This window comes from Salvelinus namaycush, chromosome 33 (genome assembly GCF_016432855.1).
Source record: "Salvelinus namaycush isolate Seneca chromosome 33, SaNama_1.0, whole genome shotgun sequence".
In the NCBI taxonomy this organism is placed as follows: domain Eukaryota; kingdom Metazoa; phylum Chordata; class Actinopteri; order Salmoniformes; family Salmonidae; genus Salvelinus; species Salvelinus namaycush.
This window is the reverse complement of record NC_052339.1, coordinates 29,051,950-29,073,023: the sequence shown is the minus strand read 5'-3', so window position 1 is coordinate 29,073,023 and position 21,074 is coordinate 29,051,950. Positions and strand designations below refer to the sequence as shown.

Genomic DNA, 21,074 nt, shown 5'->3' with positions numbered 1-21,074 from the left:
CCCTGACGACAACAGTCATATACTTGTATTGTCACAGCCCTGACGACAACAGTCATATACTTTTATGACAACAACTGTCAGATGCTGGTATGGTCACAGCCCTAACAGTCAAAGGGGTTGGCTAAAGCACATACAGATCTGGGACCAGGCTTCTTAGGTAGTTACATAAGTTGCGTTATATAGGCTATTCCATTGGTTTGTCCTGTTTCCCTTCATGTTGTCTGTCTGTGCTGGCAGAAGTTTATTTATTTGTCTTGTTCTAGGCTGTGGTTAAAGGTGCTGAAGTTGCAAAGTAAAGATTTAACATAATACTTTCTTTCTGTTTTATAATCTCTCTCTGTCTCCAAGGACCGTAGCTTGGCAACGCTTGTTTATAGAACGCTGTCATTCAGATGATAAGACAAATTATTTTCTAAAGCAGTTCGGTGTTTATTCATGCGTGGGTGTGTTTGTGTGTGCAGCCTAATAAGAGAAAAGGGGTTTTCTGAAGCTGTCCTCTGTTGTGTGTATGTGGGTGTTTGACAGATGTGGATTTAACCTCAATAAGCACATTTCTAAATCAGTTTAGAAGATGCAAATTAAGACGATCACTGTCTCCAAGTCATTATCATATCTTAACTAGGGTCCAAGTGCCGTGGCGTGTCAGACAGTATGGAAGTGGTTGTGTTTATGCAGTGCTATACGGAGTGCAATTCCACCGAGAGCAAACAAACTAGTACACTATGTTTATTTCTTCAATGTAAAATGGCTGCACACCATGAATTCTCCAAACTCTCTGCGACATTGTGTCCTTAGAACACTCTTGGGGAGAGAGTGAAAGATATGGTGGGCGAGACACAGAGGGAGAGAGCTAGACTGAAGAGAGAGACTGGGAAAGTAGAGAGAGGAGGAGGAGGGAGTAAAGGAGAGTGGGGGGAACAGGGGGAGAGATGGGTATGAGGTCAGAAGAAAAGAGGGAGAGAGAGAAGTTTGGGTAAATTATAGTTATTACGGTGGCTCTCCGGATGTTTCAAGTGCTGAAAAGAACTCAACCTTTCTGTCTAAAGGCTACATGTTTCTCCTTCCAGACTTAAATAGCATACTCACAGTTTGTAATATGTTCCAAAGTTTTATAAAGTGGTCTGAAGTTGTACCACCTGGTGGACCCATGATTGAGAGATTATGAGAATTAATCCCCCCCCTCCTCCTCCTCCCCCAGGTGGATACTATAGTGACTCTGGGTGGTCTAGCAGGAAGATTTGACCAGACCATGGCTTCAGTAGAGACTTTGTACCACGCCCTCAATATGACAGAACTACCTCTGGTGGTTCTACAGGGATGCAGTCTGGCCTACCTGCTACGACCGGTAACTATACACACGTTTGTTTTCAGTGGTAGTACACAATTGTCATACTTGAGGAAAAGTAAAGATACCCAGTAAAATACTACTTGAGTAAAGGTCTAAAATGATTTGCTTTTAAATATACTTAAGTATCAAATGTAATTGTAATTTCAAGTATAAAAAGTATAAATCATTTTGGTTGGCAAAATTGTATTTTTTATTTTATTTACGGATAGCCAGGGGCACACTCCAACACGCAGATACATTTTACAAACCATGCATGTGTATTTAGTGAGTACACCAGATCAGAGACAGTTTGAACAGGGATGTTCTCTTGATAAGTGTGTGAATTGGACCATTTTCCTGTCCTGCTAAGCATTCAAAATGTAACAAGTACTTTTGGGTGTCAGGGAAAATATATGGAGTAGAAAGTACATCATTTTCTTTAGGAATGTAGTGAAGTAAAAGTAAAAGTTGTAAAAATTATAAATAGTGAAGTAAAATACACATGCCCCCCAAAAAATGATTAAGTAGTACTTTAAAGTATTTTTAATTAAGTACTTTACACCACTGTTTGTTTTACTATACTTGAGGACTTTTTGGGGACCAACAATTGATTCCCATTCAAAATCTTATTTCCCCTTACCCTCCTAATTCTAACCCTACACACACACACACACACACACACACACACACACACACACACACACACACACACACACACACACACACACACACACACACACACACACACACACACACACACACACACACACACACACACACACACACACACACACACACACACACACACACACACACACACAGTCAAGGGACTACAAAGCACTTTAGTTATAAATGTTGGTATAAGGGTCCTTGACAAGGTTGTGTTGGGTGGGTGGGTGGGTGGGTGCACGTGTGTTCTACAAATGAGATTGCAGGTATTTGGTTCGAAAATACTGTATATGCTTGTTTACAATGACCTTTTAGTAGGGCATGTAAGGAGCGGAGGTGATTTACATGATGGAGGATTATACTGTGGTGAACTGCAGCTGCTGAAGGGATGAACATGGACAGATGCAGACAGACCCAGTAGACAGATGACTTTGACATTCTAAGTTTTATAGAACAATACAATGGAATGAAGAATACAGATACTCTAGAGATGTCCTTGACAAAAATAACTGCAACATTTCAAGGCACTTAATCCAAATTGAGTTTTGAAAACTCCAGCTCTCATAAAGGCTTTTCTTTTTTTCTTTTTTCTTTTATTTTTTTATTTTATCCCCTTTTCTCCCCAATTTTCGTGGTATCCAATCGCTAGTAATTACTATCTTGTCTCATCGCTACAACTCCCGTACGGGCTCGGGAGAGACGAAGGTCGAAAGCCATGCGTCCTCCGAAGCACAACCCAACCAAGCCGCACTGCTTCTTTAACACAGCGCGCCTCCAACCCGGAAGCCAGCCGCACCAATGTGTCGGAGGAAACACCGTGCACCTGGCCCCCTTGGTTAGCACGCACTGCGCCCGGCCCGCCACAGGAGTCGCTGGAGCGCGATGAGACAAGGATATCCCTACCGGCCAAACCCACCCTAACCCGGACGACGCTAGCCCAATTGTGCGTCGCCCCACGGACCTCCCGGTCGCGGCCGGCTGCGACAGAGCCTGGGCGCGAACCCAGAGACTCTGGTGGCGCAGTTAGCACTGCGATGCAGTGCCCTAGACCACTGCGCCACCCGGGAAGCTCATAAAGGCTTTTCAATTAAATCCCATCATGAGATTTCGGGGCTCCCGAGTGAAGCACTGCATCTCAGTGTTAGAGGCGTCACTACAGACCCTGGTTCGATTCCAGGCTGTATCACAACCAGACGTGATTGGGAGTCCCATAGGGCGGCGAACAATTGGCCCAGCGTCATCCGGGTAAGGGTTTGGCCGGGGTAGGCCGTCATTGTAAATAAGAATTTGTTCTTGCTTATGTGCATTGCTGTGAGGCTAAGGTCTCTCTCTCTCTCCACCTCTCTCTCTACCTTTTTTTGTCTCTCCATCTCTCTGTAAAGTATGTGTGGGCTGAATCTCAGGTGGGAGAAAGTTGTATTAGTGAGGATTCTATATCTCAGAGGCGTTCTATGATCACTGGTATTTATAAACCAAGCAACATAAAGCTGCTTAGAACACACGCGTACACACACACCCTGAGGCCAGATTAGCACAACCGCAAGAGCTGGAGATTATTCTGTCTCTCAGAGTTTCCTTCCTTTAGGAGTTGAGAACTTTCCCTCTATCCCTATCTTTCTCCCTCTGGCTCCTGTCTTTCCACCGCTAAGGAGGAAACATATCCGCCATTTTAGCTGTCATCGTTTCAGAAAGGGTTGTTCAGCCTCAAACTTTTCTCTTCGGGGGCCTTCTGCTAACTTTCCTTGAGTGTACTGACTGTAACATCACACCCGGAATTATTGGCACCCCTGTTAAAGATGAGAAAAAAAGACTATATAAAATAACTAATACAAATACTGAGCTATATTGTATGCTCAAAAAAATATTTTGTTTAACAATTAATAAAAAATGTTTTAAGAAAATACATGTCAAAATGATTGGCACCTCTGTTTTCAGTGCATTGTGCCCCCTCCCCTTGTGAGGATAGCAGAGCTTAGCCTTTTTCTGTCATTCTTTATGAGATTGAAGTACACATTGGGAGGTATCTTAGACCTTTCCTCCATACATAATCTTTACGGACCCTTGATATCCTTCGATCTGCTCTTATCGACTGCCTTCTTTAATTCAAACCACAGGGTTTCAATAGGGTACAAGTCCAGAGCCTGAGATGGCCATTGCAAAATGTTGATTTTGGGTCAATTAACCATTTCTTTGTGGATTTTGATGTGTGCCTTGGGTCATTGTCTTGCTGAAAGAGCCACTTGTGGCCAAGTTTCAGCCTCCTGGTAGAGGCATCCAGGTTTTTGGTTAAAATGTCCTGATACTTGGTAGAGTTCATGATGCTGTTGATCTTAAGCAGGGGTCCCCAGGACCAGTGGAAGCAAAATAGCTTCATAACATCAAAGATCCACCACCATATTTTACAGTAGGTATGAGGTTCTTTTCTGCATATGCATCCTTCTTTCGAGGCCAAACCCACAAGTTGTGTGCCAGTGAAACAGGAAGCCATGAAAGGCCACAATACAGTTCTTTCAACTGAGACTCATTTTAATTCAGATTGCTGTTTGATTTTATTTATAAAAATCATTAGGGGTGCCAATCATTTTGACATCTATCTTTTTAAGATTGTCTTTTACTTGTTAAACAACATCTCATTCTCTGAGCAATTGTATTAGTAAAAAATAAGATAATTTCCCCATTTCTTTGAGCATACAATATAGCTAAGTATTTGTGTTATTTATTGAAGTATGTTTTGCTCATCTTTATCAAGGGAGCTAATCATATCAGATGTGACTGTAGGTGGGAATTGTCAGCACTACGACAGAATTAGATCCAGAGTTATTCTGGAAGCTCATTCTGTGTGTGTGTGTGTGTGTGTGTCTCTCTCTGTGTTTGTGTCTCTCTCTCTCTCTCTCTCTGTGTGTGTGTGTGTGTGTGTGTGTGTGTGTGTGTGTGTGTGTGTGTGTGTGTGTGTGTGTGTGTGTGTGTGTGTGTGTGTGTGTGTGTGTGTGTGTGTGTGTGTGTGTGTGTGTGTGTGTGTGTGTTTTAGGACATGAGACACAGGTTGGGAGTGAATACAGGACTGGAGGGGGAATGGTGCAGTCTAATACCTATAGGAGGACCATGCAAAACACACACCACTGGACTCAAATGGAACCTGGGTGAGCACACAGAGACACACACACACACACACACACACACACAGTGACACACACGAGCACTCCTCTTCCCTACGCTTTGTTCACACAATCACACACACCCCGTCTGTCCCCTTGTGGTTTGTTCCAGTCCTAGGCCCAGTGGCCAGCTGTGTTCTTAATGAGTTGGCTCAGACCACTGCACCACCGGTACAGGGCGGGACCTCAACAATCTGTTGGTTGTATAACTCAGTGTCAAGGGGAATCCAGGCAGGAAGTGTGTGTGCAAGCGTGCGCTTGTTGGTTGGTTGGCTGCTGGCCTGGGAATGTGTGTGTGTTACTTTCCCAGTCAACCTGTTACCTCGACACCTGATTGATAATGAGGTGGGATTATGCGTGAGAGGCTCCTTCAGATTAACCAGTCATAATAAAATGCATAATTAATCACACACATAATTAAAAAGGAGGCAAAGGAATATTTCCCCTGGGATCAGATGGATGAAGGTAGAAAATAAGAAATACACACTTTTACAAAGTGGACCCTCAGCTTTTGTGTGCGTGCGTATGCAAATGTTCCATGTTTCTGTAGGTTGTTATGTGCGAGTACCTTGGTTATAGTGCTTAAAGGGGCAATCTGCAGTTTCTTTAATAATGAAATTATTTTTGAAGAATATCTCATAAATGCCTCATGACCTTAGTTCAACTGTCATATCCACTCAGAACCCAAAATATAAGCTTGTTTTACTCTACTGTTTGTTAACAAAGTAAATGTAAACAAGCACTATAAAGCCTCAAAACATGGTTACAAATATCATTTTGATATTCTTCTGGCCCCTATAGTTGGTTTGAGTTCATTTGAAGGTCAATTTCATTTTTGCTGCTCACTAATAAGTTCCTATATCCTGTAAAAGAAGATTCCTTGTTAGTATTGCAAATGGTGAAAGTCACTGTAGAGCTGCAGATATTATCGAACTCCATCCTTCTTGCAGTCAATTTGTAGAAGCAATTTACTGAAGCACCTGGATCTGTGTCAACTTCCCTCCCATGCAGAGAAGTCTCGGAGTGGGCTGGGATGTCACAGAGGATGTCTTCACATTTCAGGTGTCTTCAGCGGAGAAACCATACACTAGACGTGGAGTCTTGTTGACGATCAACAGCTTGTTCGACCCACTTGGATTCCCCGCCCCAGTAAGCATTCGAGGAAGGTCTCTACTTAGAGAGCTCTCCATGCAGGATTGTGACTAGATGCCCCTCTCCCAAAAGTGAAGTTCAAGGAATGGAAGGTATGGAGAGACTCTTTGAAGGAGCTTGAGCAGGTCAAGATCTCTCCCACATACAGATCAACCTCTCTCATACAAAAAAGAGATGTGCGTCTTCAATGATGCATCCACGAACGCCATCGCGGCAGTAGCCTACCTGAAGACAACTGATGCCAGTGGGAATATGGATGTTGGCTTCATCTTTGGTAAAGGTAAGCTCGCTCTACCTTCTGAGATCCCCGTTCCAAGACTCAAGCTGTGCGTCGCTGTTCTAGCTGTGGCAATAGCAGAAGCAATCGTCGATGAGATTGACATCCAACTCAATGTTGTCACATTCTAATCTGATAGTGGTCCTGGGTTACATACAAAACGACTCCAGGTGATTCTACGTGTATGTGAATAACAGGGTGCAATGTATTAGGAGATCTATTTGCCCAGAGCAGTGAAAACACGTCCCTACTGACCAGAACACTGCTGATCATGCCTTGAGATGAGTCCCAGCAAGCAGCCTGACTCATAGGACATTGTTGACAGGACCAGCTTTCTAGTTCAGGTCAGCAAAGCCAGAAACCTTTGACACACCTTTTGACTTGGTTGACCCTCGGATCTTACTACAAAATCCGCCCCCAAGTTGCTTGTCACGCCACCGTTGTCTCAAGCAACAAGTTAGACTCCAAGGTCTTTGAGAGGTTCACAAGGCTTGTGCATGTGTTAGGAAGGCAGCAGCTGCAAAGGATGGCACATTTGCAACAAACCCTGCTCCACCGAAGATCTGGATCAACCCAAGACCATCCTAATCCGCATTCTGCAACACAATGCCTTTCAAGAGGAATTGGAATGCATCAGTGAACGTAAAGCCATTCCTAAGCTGAGCCCACTCTACAGTCTGTGTCCTTACATCAGCCTTTCTTAAAGTATGAGTCGCGGACCTGTTAATGGTAGGTCACGACGTGTCAGAGTAAATGTATAATTATTTCATTAATTACTGGAATGGATTTGGCCTAGTGCATCTGCGCTCTCTGCTTAGCAATGGTTTCTACTCAGTTTGGCAGCTGCTCGAGTATGAGAGGGAGATGCCCGTGTGCTTTGCGGTTTACCAGATATTTTTTCTGCCATTTTCTTAAAGATCACTCCGCGATGCACACAAGATGCAGCGCTGCCGTTCAGCAGCAGATGATGCACTGTCAGCCACTGACTTGTCATTCCCACTCGCCATCACTCACTGCTGTCATCAAATGGACTCATGCTAGCCACAAGTTCTGACTGAGCTCAATTGTCATGAAATGCATATACAACGATGAGTTTCTCTCTCTTTCATACAAACTTATAACGAGGAGCGCCCACAATGTGTTTTGTGCGGGGAAGTGCTTAGTAATGAGTCTCTCATAATGAACAAATTAATACAACGACACGCCCTGACCTAACATCCACAGCATGATGGTAAACCCAGGGAGTTCTTTCAGAACAGGACAGAATGCTTCAGGAAACAGTGCTTTGACAGTGGAAAAGTAAATCAGCTAGCAAGGCATTGTTGTCATTTTATAACAGGTAAGCAGAAATAAGGGTAAGCAGAAATAAGGGTAAGCAGAAATAAGGGTAAGCAGAAATAAGGGTAAGCAGAAATAAGGGTAAGCAGAAATAAGGGTAAGCAGAAATAAGGGAGTACTAACTAACTCTCATAGTAGTACAGTTGAAGTCAGAAGTTTACATACACTTAGGTTGGAGTCATTAAAACTTGTTTTTCAACCTCTCCACACATTTCTTGTTAACAAACTATAGTTTTGGCAAGTCGGTTAGGACATCTACTTTGTGCATGACACAATTTTTCCAACAATTGTTTACAGACAGATTATTTCACTTATAATTCACTGTACCACAATTCCAGTGGGTCGGAAGTTTACATACACTAACTTGACTGTGCCTTTAAACAGCTTGGTAAATTCCAGAAAATGATGTCATGGCTTTAGAAGCTTCTGATAGGCTAATTGACATAATTTGAGTGAATTGGAGGTGTACCTGTGAATGTATTTCAAGGCCTACCTTCAAACTCAGTGCCTCTTTGCTTGACATGATGGGAAAATCAAAAGAAATCAGCCAAGACCTCAGGAAAAAACATTGTAGACCTCCACAAGTCTGGTTCATCCTTGGGACCAATTTCCAAATGCCTGAAGGTACCACGTTCATTTGTACAAACAATAGTGTTAGAGCCGATTTGGACATGTTTGTATAAAAGACAGAACATACAGAGCTCCATGTACATTTGTGTAAATATATTAAATATGAATGTATATGATGAAATATTAGGTACGTACCTTTATGATTTATAGTTACCTGATTGAGATATATTCATTTGTTGTTAGTGTTACTTAGTTTTTGGCCCCCCCTCTTGCCCATTCATTGTACTGTGGTAAGTGTGTTAGGATAAAGGCAGGAAGTTGTGCCTTCAGGGAGAGGAGTCCTTGCTGGGAGCGGTATAAAGTTTTTTTACCCTAACACCATGGGACCACGCAGCCATCACACCGCTCAGGAAGGAGACGCATTCTGTCTCCTAGAGATGAACGTACTTTGGTGCGAAAAGTGCAAATCATTCCCAGAACAACAGCAAAGGACCTTGTGAAGATGCTGGTAGAAACAGGTACAAAAGTATCTATATCCACAGTAAAATGAGTCCTATATCAACATAACGTGAAAGGCCTCTCAGCAAGGAAGAAGCCACTGCTCCAAAACCACCATAACAAAGCCAGACTACGGTTTGCAACTGCACATGGGGATCAAGATCATACTTTTTGGAGAAATGTCTTCTGGTCTGATTAAACAGAAATAGAACTGTTTGGCCATAATGACCATCGTTATGTTTGGAGGAAAAAGGGGGAGGCTTGCAAGCCGCAGAACACCATCCCAACCGTGAAGCACGTGGGTGACAGCATCATGTTGTGGGGGTGCTTTGCTGCAGGAGGGACTAGTGCACTTCACAAAATAGATGGCATTATGAGGAACAAAAATGATGTGGATATATTGAAGCAACATCAAGACATCAGTCAGGAAGTTAAAGCTTGGTCGCAAATGGGTCTTCCAAATGGACAATGACCCCAAGCATACTTCCAAAGTTGTGGCAAAATGGCTTAAGGACAACAAAGTCAAGCTATTGGAGTGGCCATCACAAACCCCTGACCTCAAACCTATAGAAAATGTGTGGGCAAAACTGAAAAAGCGTGTGCGAGCAAGGAGGCCACCAAACCTGACTCAGTTACACCAGCTCTGTCAGGAGGAATGGGCCGAAATTCACCCAACTTATTGTGGGATGCTTGTGGAAGGCTACCTGAAATGTTTGACCCAAGTTAAACAATTTAAAGGCAATGCTACCAAATACTAATTGAGTGTATGTAAACTTCTGACCCACTGGGAATGTGATGAAAGAAATAAAAGCTGAAATAAATCATTCTCTGTACTATTATTCTGACATTTCACATTCTTAAAATAAAGTGGTGATCCTAACTGACCTAAGACAGGGAATTTTTACTCTGATTAAATGTCAGGAATTGTGAAAAACTGAGTTTAAATGTATTTGGCTAAGGTGTATGTAAACTTCCGACTTCAACTGTAGATGTGAGTTTCTCTTTCAAACAATCCCCTGGCCTTGTACACAGCTAATAACTAACATTTGTCAAAGCCAGTTAGCTACTGATAGTGCAACCCTAGTAACAGTACAGATGAAGATGAAAAATGATCAGGCCCACTAAAATTATTGTTAAAATTATCTTTGAAAATTAGTCTGGGTTGGAACTGTTGCTGTTAAAATACAATAATAATTTTTATTCTTAACTGAAATAAACTGATTGAAGCAAGATGCTTTTTGAGGCAAACACTCACACAGTTCTGGGTTGCTCATCTGCAGCAGGAAGTGGTCTCCTGCCTGACTTTGAAAGCAGTAGATGTTCTGATCCAGTTTGGCACCAAATACCTATGCAAGTCAGGGTTCTCAACTCTGACATACTTGAAAAACAAGTACAGAAACAGTTTCAATGCTGAGCATAACCTCAGTGTTGCACTGTGAAAAACAGAGCCCAGAATAGATATGCTCTCATTAGGACTGTGTGTGTTCTGGTCTACATCTGTGTGATGTGAGCAATCAGTTTATTCCAGTTCAGAATAAAACATATGTATTGTATTAAGAGCAACAGTTTCAACCTAGACTTTGTTTCAAAATAATTTCTACAGTAAGATATATCATTTTTCATCTGTACTGTTACTTAGGGTTGCACTATCAAAAAGCCTGTGTGTGTTCTGTTATTCATCTGTGTGATGTGATCAATTCATATATTCCAGTTCAGAATGAAAATGATGTATTGTATTTTAACAGCAACAGTTCCAACCTAGACAGATATGTAAGAGTGTTTTTAATGGGGGAGAATAAACATTAGTAGATATTTATATGGATATTTAATTTCATTGTTCTTTGTTTTTGATTATATTGCATTTGTTTTAGGCATAAGGGCAATGAAATGTACCGATATTTATGTATAGTTGCATATGTTCCTAAGCTTGGGTACCAGGAAAACACAGAATTTCTCATTTGGGTCCCAGGCTGAAAAAGTTTAAGAACAACTGGCCTACATCGACGATTCAGGCCCACTGAGGATTGCAGGATGGCTGTCCCAAGCAAGTCTAGGTAAAGATTAAAGCAACCCTCTTACTGACACCACCACGAGCCCATCAAGGACACCACTTCACTGAGGGCGCTTTGAGAGCAGTTGGGTCTGTGGCTCAGAGGCCTGCAGAGAGTTGGAGATGGAGACCGTTTAGAGCGAGAAGAAGGTCCAGGAGTACCAGAGTGACAAAGGGTTGGGTCTTCAATCCACTGCACGCGTCTCATATGGGAGCAGCTGGGAGAGAATGATCGCCGTCCATGATGCTGAAGGTGGGTCCATCCAAGCCTACCAATGAAGTCCTGACTACATTCATGGCGAAAGTCTCAGCCATCGTGAGTGCTCGTCCATTAGTTCCTTGATGACAGCAAAACTCTTCTCCCAAAAGGTTGGTGCAGTCCCCCCTCCCCAAGGTGAATTCAATGAGAAAGATATCTTCAGCCGGCAGTGGCGGCAAGTTCAAAGCCTTTCCAACGCCTTCTGGCACCGCAGGAAGAAAGACTATCTTCCTACCCTGCAAAACCAAAGGAAGTGTCAGAAAGAGAAGCCCAACCTTCAGGAGGGAGACGTGATGCTGGGAGACAGTCAAGTGAAAAGGAACGACTGGCCCATGAGCATCGTCGTGAACACCTTTCCTGGCAGAGATGGGAAATTAAGAAAAGTTGAAGTCAATACAGCAAGAGATGGGTCATGCAAGATTTTTCTGTATCCAGTTTCAGAGACTGTACTAGTGATGTTCTAGTGATAATGGTGGCATCCTTACAGATACTAGGCGGGGAGTGTTCTGGCCCCTGTAGTTGGTTTGAGTTCATTTTAAAGTCAATTTAATTTTTGTCCCCTATATGGCACTGCTTACTGATAAGGCCTACGTTTCTATGTCCTGTAAAATAAGAATCCTTGTTAGCGTTGCAAATGGTGAAAGTCACTCTGTGGAGCTGCAGATATTATCAAACTCCATCCTTGCAGTCAATTTGAGAAGAACTGTCTTTTAAGTAGAACAATAATAACAATTCATGATATTTTGTATGGATGATCGTTTAAGTGATAGATTTAAGTATTTTCTTGATAGCTGCATGGTTGGAGATATCTGTTCTATTTAATTGATCTTGCCATGTTTGGGGAATTATTTTTGGATACGGCAGCATATTTTTGAGTTCATGATAATATAACATACGTTAAAAAAAATATGAAATTAAAAAGTGTTACCTTTATTTAACTAGGCAAGTCAGTTAAGAACAAATTCTTATATACAATGACGGCCTACCAAAAGGCCTCCTGCGGGGACGAGGGCTGGGATTAAGAATAAAAATATAGGACAAAACACACATCATGACGAGAGACACCACAACACTACTTAAAGAGAGACCTAAGAGAACAACATAGCATGGCAGCACCACATGAAAACACAGCATGGTAGCAACATAGTAGCAACAAAACATGGCAGCAGCACAACATGGTAGAAACACAACATGGCAGCAGCACAACATGGTAGCAACACAACATGGTAGCAGCACAAACCATGGTACAGACATTATTGGGCACAGACAACAGCACAAAGGGCAAGGTAGAGACAACAATACATGACAAGCTGTGCTGTGCTGTTAGTGAGAATGAAGCTTTAATAATCAGCATACTCTTACTTCTGGTTGTTTTTCCTTCATCTATGTCAGTTTTACTCCGTTTCTAATACTGTACCTACGAACTGGTGGTAATAAATCATTATGCAATACAATAGTTGCTGGATAGAGTTGATCTATCTGCTAAACTTAAGAAGGGGACTCTTGCAAGGGCAGAATAGATATCGTGAATGATTAGTCCTTGCATCCATAGCTTTGTCTATGAAGTTGAGAGTGGTTCCATTTCTCCAACCTCATCCCTTGTTGAAGCATTGCTTTTTTCCCGAAACAGGGGGTGGTGGGAACGCTTTGTTATTGTTTCAACTGCTGATTGCTGCTTAGTTGACAGATGATTTTAAAGAGTGTGTGCTTGTGTGTGTGTGTTAGAAGTCCATATAAATGATTATCCCTTTTTAAAGCATGATTGTAATGAATAATATATGCTGTATTATAAAGAGACCTGTGCAGTTAGCGGCTGTCTGGCCTAAAGGGGCTTAGTGTCAGGGCTTTGGCTTTGTTTGAAGTATGCACATTAAAGAGAGAAACACAGAGAGAACCTGCACTACAGGGCATACAGATCTGTAGTGTGGCAACTGTTTCAACCCCTGTAGATCCATGTCAGAATTCAAAGTTTACAGTACAAGTTAGTTAATTGTAACCCCATTATCTATGTGAAACCTACTTATTGTGCATACTTTATTTTCTGAAGCAGAGCCCTCAGGGTATATCAGGTTGTTTTAGTTGAGTGTTCTGTTTGACAGGGGTTACTGTTTTAATAATGATGTTGTTGATGGTGGAGTTTAAAAGTCGGGGCTTAGCGGAGGAAGAAGGTAGGAGAGTAGATAAATAAATCATCTGAGAAAATGTCAATCATCAACATCTCCGCTCTGCGTTTTGATCCACACACACACACACACACACACACACACACACACACACACACACACACACACACACACACACACACACCCATACACACAACAAATATTTCAGAAGAGGTTGATATACGGGAACACAGGGGGAGGGAGGGAGAAAGGCAGTATTCTTCTTAGCAGTAAGTCTAGTTGTGGCCATGAACTGACTGTAACATTGGCCTCAGTCCTTCGTCTTTACTGCTCCTGCATTGTGTGTGCCAGGCGGTGACTGATTTAAATAAAGTTATGGGGGATTCAAACATGGCAAGATCCCCAAAATGGCAGCTGGGCAGACGCTTAGTAAGAGTAGCCTCTGACCCCCATTAACTTTAATGGCTCTGTTGAGCAAAGCTACAACCTCTCTAAAAGATCACAAAGTTAATGGAGGGCAATGTAGGAGGCCCAATTGAAAACTTGTGGTTTTATAGAGATTGAATGTACAGTTTAATTATGTACAGTAGCATATGTGATGTGTGTCATCGACCATTTCAGAGATTGTTTTCTAGTATTCACATTTCACACACAGTCTTCCTTGTGTGGTAATTAATGATGACATCACACGGTGGATCTCTCTTCTCCTCGGTTGTGGAAAGAGGAAAGACAGGACCCGGAGAGCGAGAAAGTCGTGTGTGTGTGTGTGTGTGTGTGTGTGTGTGTGTGTGTGTGTGTGTGTGTGTGTGTGTGTGTGTGTGTAAGACATCTGTAGGAACTATTGTAGGATGTGTTTGGAGGATTAATTCAATCTGTCATTGTTCTAACTGAAGTGTGTGGTTGGATGGGTATGGTTTAATGCTTGTCGTCGGGAGAGTTGAGTCAGAAAATATATAGTTTTTTACAAAAACCAAAAGGATTACTTTTGCTCTTATATTTGCCCCTTTTTACTATGATGTAATCAGTGATGCAACTTTGGGCACTGGCCAGCTGGCCTAGTAGATCACATTTTCTACTAGCCCGGTCTGAAAAGTACTAGCCACGGGATTGCTTAATTTCCATCCCTGGTTGAAATGATGTAACTTCAGGTTACGCACCTACAAAAACCTAACTGTGTGTGTGTGAGAGAGAGAGGTGTAAGAGTAAGTAACATCAGACAATAGTAAGAATAGAACAGTGTAAATTTCCATACTGTCTAGACAGGAAGTGTCAGAACTGTTTAGAAAGGTGAAAACATGTCCTCATACTAACTGCTAGAGTCAAGCCACCTCTCTATCTCTCCTTCTCTGACCTCTCCATTGCTTTCTCTGTTTGTCTGTTTGTCTCTCCTTGTTCTTAGAGAAACCAATCTGTTATTATGCACTCTTTTTTTCTTTCTTTGCACGCACGCACACACACACACCTGATTAACTGTCAGTCAGTGAACCAGTGTCCTCAAACAGTCTGTCTAGTCAATCAGTGAGACAGACTTAGACTCTGAGCTTTGTGCTAAAACAACCATTTGAACCTTGTGTTTGTTTTTTGGAGTAATGTCTAACCTCCGTATACACATAACCTGTAGCAGTGTTGAAAGTATGACTACAATGAAAAAGACAAACAGTGTAGTGAGTAACTATGATGTACTGTAACGGTCCACATCTGGCATGTTTCCAAGCCAGCCAGATTTCTGGGAATTAGACTAATTGATGGATCCTCATTAGATTTATCTCCCTGACAGTTATCATCAAAATGATCGCATTATAACATTTTCAAGGCTGGAATATCATCTATTTTTTCTTTACTTTCTTGCTCACACACACACACACACACACACACACACACACACACACACACACACACACACACACACACACACACACCTACACACACAGGTGGATGAATACATATATTTCCGTTACCTATAGCTGCAGTATCCCTGTGAAACCTCCTGTACTAATGGCTGTCGGTTTGGGTTTATTCTCTGCAGGCAAAGAGAGAGGGATGGAGAGGGAGCGAGGTAGAGAGAAAGGTAGAATCTGTTTTTTTGTTTTTTCTTGGACGGATTCAGATGTTGCTGAGCTATACGGCTCTCACCTTGGCAAAGTCTCTTTTCTTTTTCCCCTTCTTATTCCCACTCTCTCTCTCTCTCTGTCTTAAAGTCTATAGAAAGAGCAAAACGAGAGGGAGATTAAGTACCCTGTAAGTATTCTCCAGCCATGCTGTGGGAGGGAGGGAAACTGCCATAGTACAGTTTCATTTTTTCCTTTTAGATCTGAGTCATGCTGGGAGAGGAAGAAATGGACAAATACCTGATGTGAACCACACACATACACACAGGTTTAGGGGAAGGTTGGGGGGGGGGGGGGGGGGGGGGGGGGGTGTACAGCTACCTCAGCTGACCCTGTCAAGATACAGCATATGACCACACACACACACACAGTTTCCATCCTCAATTACCCACACAAACAGACTATGGAGCCTGAGGATAGCTTCATTAGTAATCCTCTCCTCAGCCCTGATAACGATCGATGGCGGCCGGTGTTGCGCTGGGGACCGGAATGAGCGTCGCACCTCCACTGATAACAATAAAGCTGTTTGCTGGCTGTAATTGCATTTCCAGCACTGAGACCAGAGAGGGTGACCGCTTTAAATACCCACATTTACACTACAAATTACTCTGGAGAGAGAGGTGGGGGGGTGGGGTGTGTGTGTGTGTGTGTGTGTGTGGGGGGGGGGGGGGGGTGATTCCAAATAGTCTCTAGGGGAAGGGTGTTCCTTTCTCCTGTTTAAAATTTTATCAGGCGCGGAGCCGCAACTTAAACTAGATTCATTAGCCCTATCCTATCTGCCAGTAAATGATAGGGTTGACTATTAAATGTTTATGATGGGTTGTGTGTGTGTGTGTGTGTGTGTGTGTGTGTGTGTGTGTGTGTGTGTGTGTGTGTGTGTGTGTGTGTGTGTGTGTGTGTGTGTGTGTGTGTGTGTGTGTGTGTGTGTGTGTGTGTGTGTGTGTGTGTGTGTGTGTGTGTGTGTGTGTGTGTCAGAAAATGATGTGCATGTATCTGACAATCTCCCCTCTTTCCACAGTGCAGCGCTTCCCCTAGTGGTTTAATTAACTACTACAGTGTCTTCAGCATTGGTTCTGCAGAGAACGGTTTAGGCTATGGTCTGCCTCAGTGTTCTCGATGGTCAATTACTTCCTTTCAGTACTGTTTTCACTCCCTATTCCTCTTATTGGTTGTCTAATATCTTGGCTGTTCACAACACACACACACAGTTTAATATCATGGCTGTTCACAACACACACACACACACACAGTTTAATATCATGACTATTCACAACACACACACACACACAGTTTAATATCATGGCTGTTCACAACACACACACACACACAGTTTAATATCATGGCTATTAACAACACACACACAGTTTAATATCATGGCTGTTCACAACACACACACACACACAGTTTAATATCATGGCTATTCACAACACACACACACACAGTTTAATATCATGGCTATTCACAACACACACACAGTTTAATATCATGGCTGTTCACAACACACACACACACAGTTTAATATCATGGCTGTTCACAACACACACACACACAGTTTAATATCATGGCTGTTCACAACACACACACACACAGTTTAATATCATGACTGTTCACAACACACACACACACCCAGTTTAATATCATGGCTGTTCACAACACACACACAGTTTAATATCATGACTGTTCACAACACACACACACACACAGTTTAATATCATGGCTATTCACAACACACACACACACACACACACAGTTTAATATCATGGCTGTTCACAACACACACACACAGTTTAATATCATGGCTGTTCACAACACACACACACACAGTTTAATATCATGGCTGTTCACAACACACACACACACAGTTTAATATCATGGCTGTTCACAACACACACACACACAGTTTAATATCATGGCTGTTCACAACACACACACAGTTTAATATCATGGCTATTCACAACACACACACAGTTTAATATCATGACTGTTCACAACACACACACACACACACAGTTTAATATCATAACTGTTCACAACACACACACACACACACACACAGTTTAATATCATGGCTGTTCACAACACACACACACACACACAGTTTAATATCATGGCTGTTCACAACACACACACACACAGTTTAATATCATGGCTATTCACAACACACACACAGTTTAATATCATGGCTGTTCACAACACACACACACACAGTTTAATATCATGGCTGTTCACAACACACACACACACACACACAGTTTAATATCATGGCTATTCACAACACACACACAGTTTAATATCATGGCTATTCACAACACACACACACACACAGTTTAATATCATGGCTGTTCACAACACACACACAGTTTAATATCATGGCTATTCACAACACACACACAGTTTAATATCATGGCTGTTCACAACACACACACACACACACAGTTTAATATCATGGCTGTTCACAACACACACACACACAGTTTAATATCATGGCTGTTCACAACACACACACACACAGTTTAATATCATGGCTGTTCACAACACACACACACACAGTTTAATATCATGGCTGTTCACAACACACACACACACAGTTTAATATCATGGCTATTCACAACACACACACACACACAGTTTAATATCATGGCTGTTCACAACACACACACACACACACAGTTTAATATCATGGCTATTAACAACACACACACAGTTTAATATCATGGCTGTTCACAACACACACACACACACAGTTTAATATCATGGCTATTCACAACACACACACACACAGTTTAATATCATGGCTATTCACAACACACACACACACAGTTTAATATCATGGCTATTCACAACACACACACACACACAGTTTAATATCATGGCTATTCACAACACACACACAGTTTAATATCATGGCTGTTCACAACACACACACACACAGTTTAATATCATGGCTGTTCACAACACACACACACACACACAGTTTAATATCATGGCTGTTCACAACACACACACACACAGTTTAATATCATGACTGTTCACAACACACACACACACACACACAGTTTAATATCATGGCTGTTCACAACACACACACAGTTTAATATCATGACTGTTCACAACACACACACACACACAGTTTAATATCATGGCTATTCACAACACACACACACACACACAGTTTAATATCATGGCTGTTCACAACACACACACACAGTTTAATATCATGGCTGTTCACAACACACACACAGTTTAATATCATGGCTATTCACAACACACACACAGTTTAATATCATGACTGTTCACAACACACACACACACACACAGTTTAATATCATGACTGTTCACACACACACACAACACACACCTTCCAGAATGGACAAATGGGTGTCATTTAAATAGGCCTCTCCCAAACTGAAAATTCACGCTTCTGCCTAGTTGAAATACTGGAAAAATGCCTCTTTCCTTCCTTGGTGAAGGAATCTCTGTACGGTCACAAGAGGAAGCCACTTCAGACTATAGATTCACCACTAGCCTAGGAAACTCCGTCCTGATTCCAAACTGGAGACAGTTTAATATCATGGCTGTTCACAACACACACACACACAGTTTAATATCATGGCTGTTCACAACACACACACACACACACACACAGTTTAATATCATGGCTGTTCACAACACACACACACAGTTTAATATCATGGCTGTTCACAACACACACACAGTTTAATATCATGGCTATTCACAACACACACACAGTTTAATATCATGACTGTTCACAACACACACACACACACACACACAGTTTAATATCATGGCTGTTCACAACACACACACACACACAGTTTAATATCTTGGCTATTCACAACACACACACAGTTTAATATCATGGCTGTTCACAACACACACACAGTTTAATATCATGGCTATTCACAACACACACACACACAGTTTAATATCATGGCTATTCACAACACACACACAGTTTAATATCATGGCTGTTCACAACACACACACACACAGTTTAATATCATGGCTGTTCACAACACACACACACACACACACACACAGTTTAATATCATGGCTGTTCACAACACACACACACACAGTTTAATATCATGACTGTTCACAACACACACACACACACAGTTTAATATCATGGCTGTTCACAACACACACACAGTTTAATATCATGACTGTTCACAACACACACACACACACAGTTTAATATCATGGCTATTCACAACACACACACACACACACACACAGTTTAATATCATGGCTGTTCACAACACACACACACAGTTTAATATCATGGCTGTTCACAACACACACACACACACACAGTTTAATATCATGGCTGTTCACAACACACACACACACAGTTTAATATCATGGCTGTTCACAACACACACACAGTTTAATATCATGGCTATTCACAACACACACACAGTTTAATATCATGACTTTTCACAACACACACACACACACACACAGTTTAATATCATGACTGTTCACACACACACACAACACACACCTTCCAGAATGGACAAATGGGTGTCATTTAAATAGGCTAATGGCTTCCTCTCCCAAACTGAAAATTCACGCTTCTGCCTAGTTGAAATACTGGAAAAATGCCTCTTTCCTTCCTTGGTGAAGGAATCTCTGTACGGTCACAAGAGGAAGCCACTTTAGACTATAGATTCACCACTAGCCTAGGAAACTCCGTCCTGATTCCAAACTGGAGACAGTTTAATATCATGGCTGTTCACAACACACACACACACAGTTTAATATCATGGCTGTTCACAACACACACACACACACACAGTTTAATATCATGGCTGTTCACAACACACACACACAGTTTAATATCATGGCTGTTCACAACACACACACAGTTTAATATCATGGCTATTCACAACACACACACACACACAGTTTAATATCATGGCTGTTCACAACACACACACACACAGTTTAATATCATGGCTGTTCACAACACACACACACAGTTTAATTAATCATGGCTGTTCACAACACACACACACACAGTTTAATATCATGGCTGTTCACAACACACACACACACAGTTTAATATCATGGCTGTTCACAACACACACACACACAGTTTAATATCATGGCTATTCACAACACACACAGTTTAATATCATGGCTGTTCACACAACACACACACAAACACACAGTTTAATATCATGGCTATTCAAACAACACACACACAGTTTAATATCATGGCTTCACAACACACACACACACAGTTTAATATCATGGCTTCACAACACACACACACACAGTTTAATATCATGGCTATTCACAACATACACACACAGTTAATATCATGGTTTCACACACACACACACAGTTTAATATCATGTGTTCACAACACACACACACACAGTTTAATATCATGGCTGTTCACAACACACACACACACAGTTTAATATCATGCTGTTCACAACACACACACACACAGTTTAATATCATGACTGTTCACACACACACACACACACAGTTTAATATCATGGCTGTTCACAAC

At 41.8% G+C, this 21,074-nt stretch overlaps 1 protein-coding gene across 2 annotated transcripts in view; it reads left to right on the top strand.

Annotated features, from left to right (window-relative positions):
* Nucleotides 1-21,074, top strand: part of tpk1 (thiamin pyrophosphokinase 1) — a 78,240-nt gene that overhangs the window by 43,749 nt on the left and 13,417 nt on the right. For both annotated transcript variants that reach the window (XM_038972790.1, XM_038972791.1), the window contains exons 7-8: nucleotides 1,199-1,345; nucleotides 5,025-5,136. In XM_038972790.1, coding sequence (XP_038828718.1) covers nucleotides 1,199-1,345; nucleotides 5,025-5,136 — 259 coding nt within the window. The remainder of the gene's footprint in view (nucleotides 1-1,198; nucleotides 1,346-5,024; nucleotides 5,137-21,074) is intronic.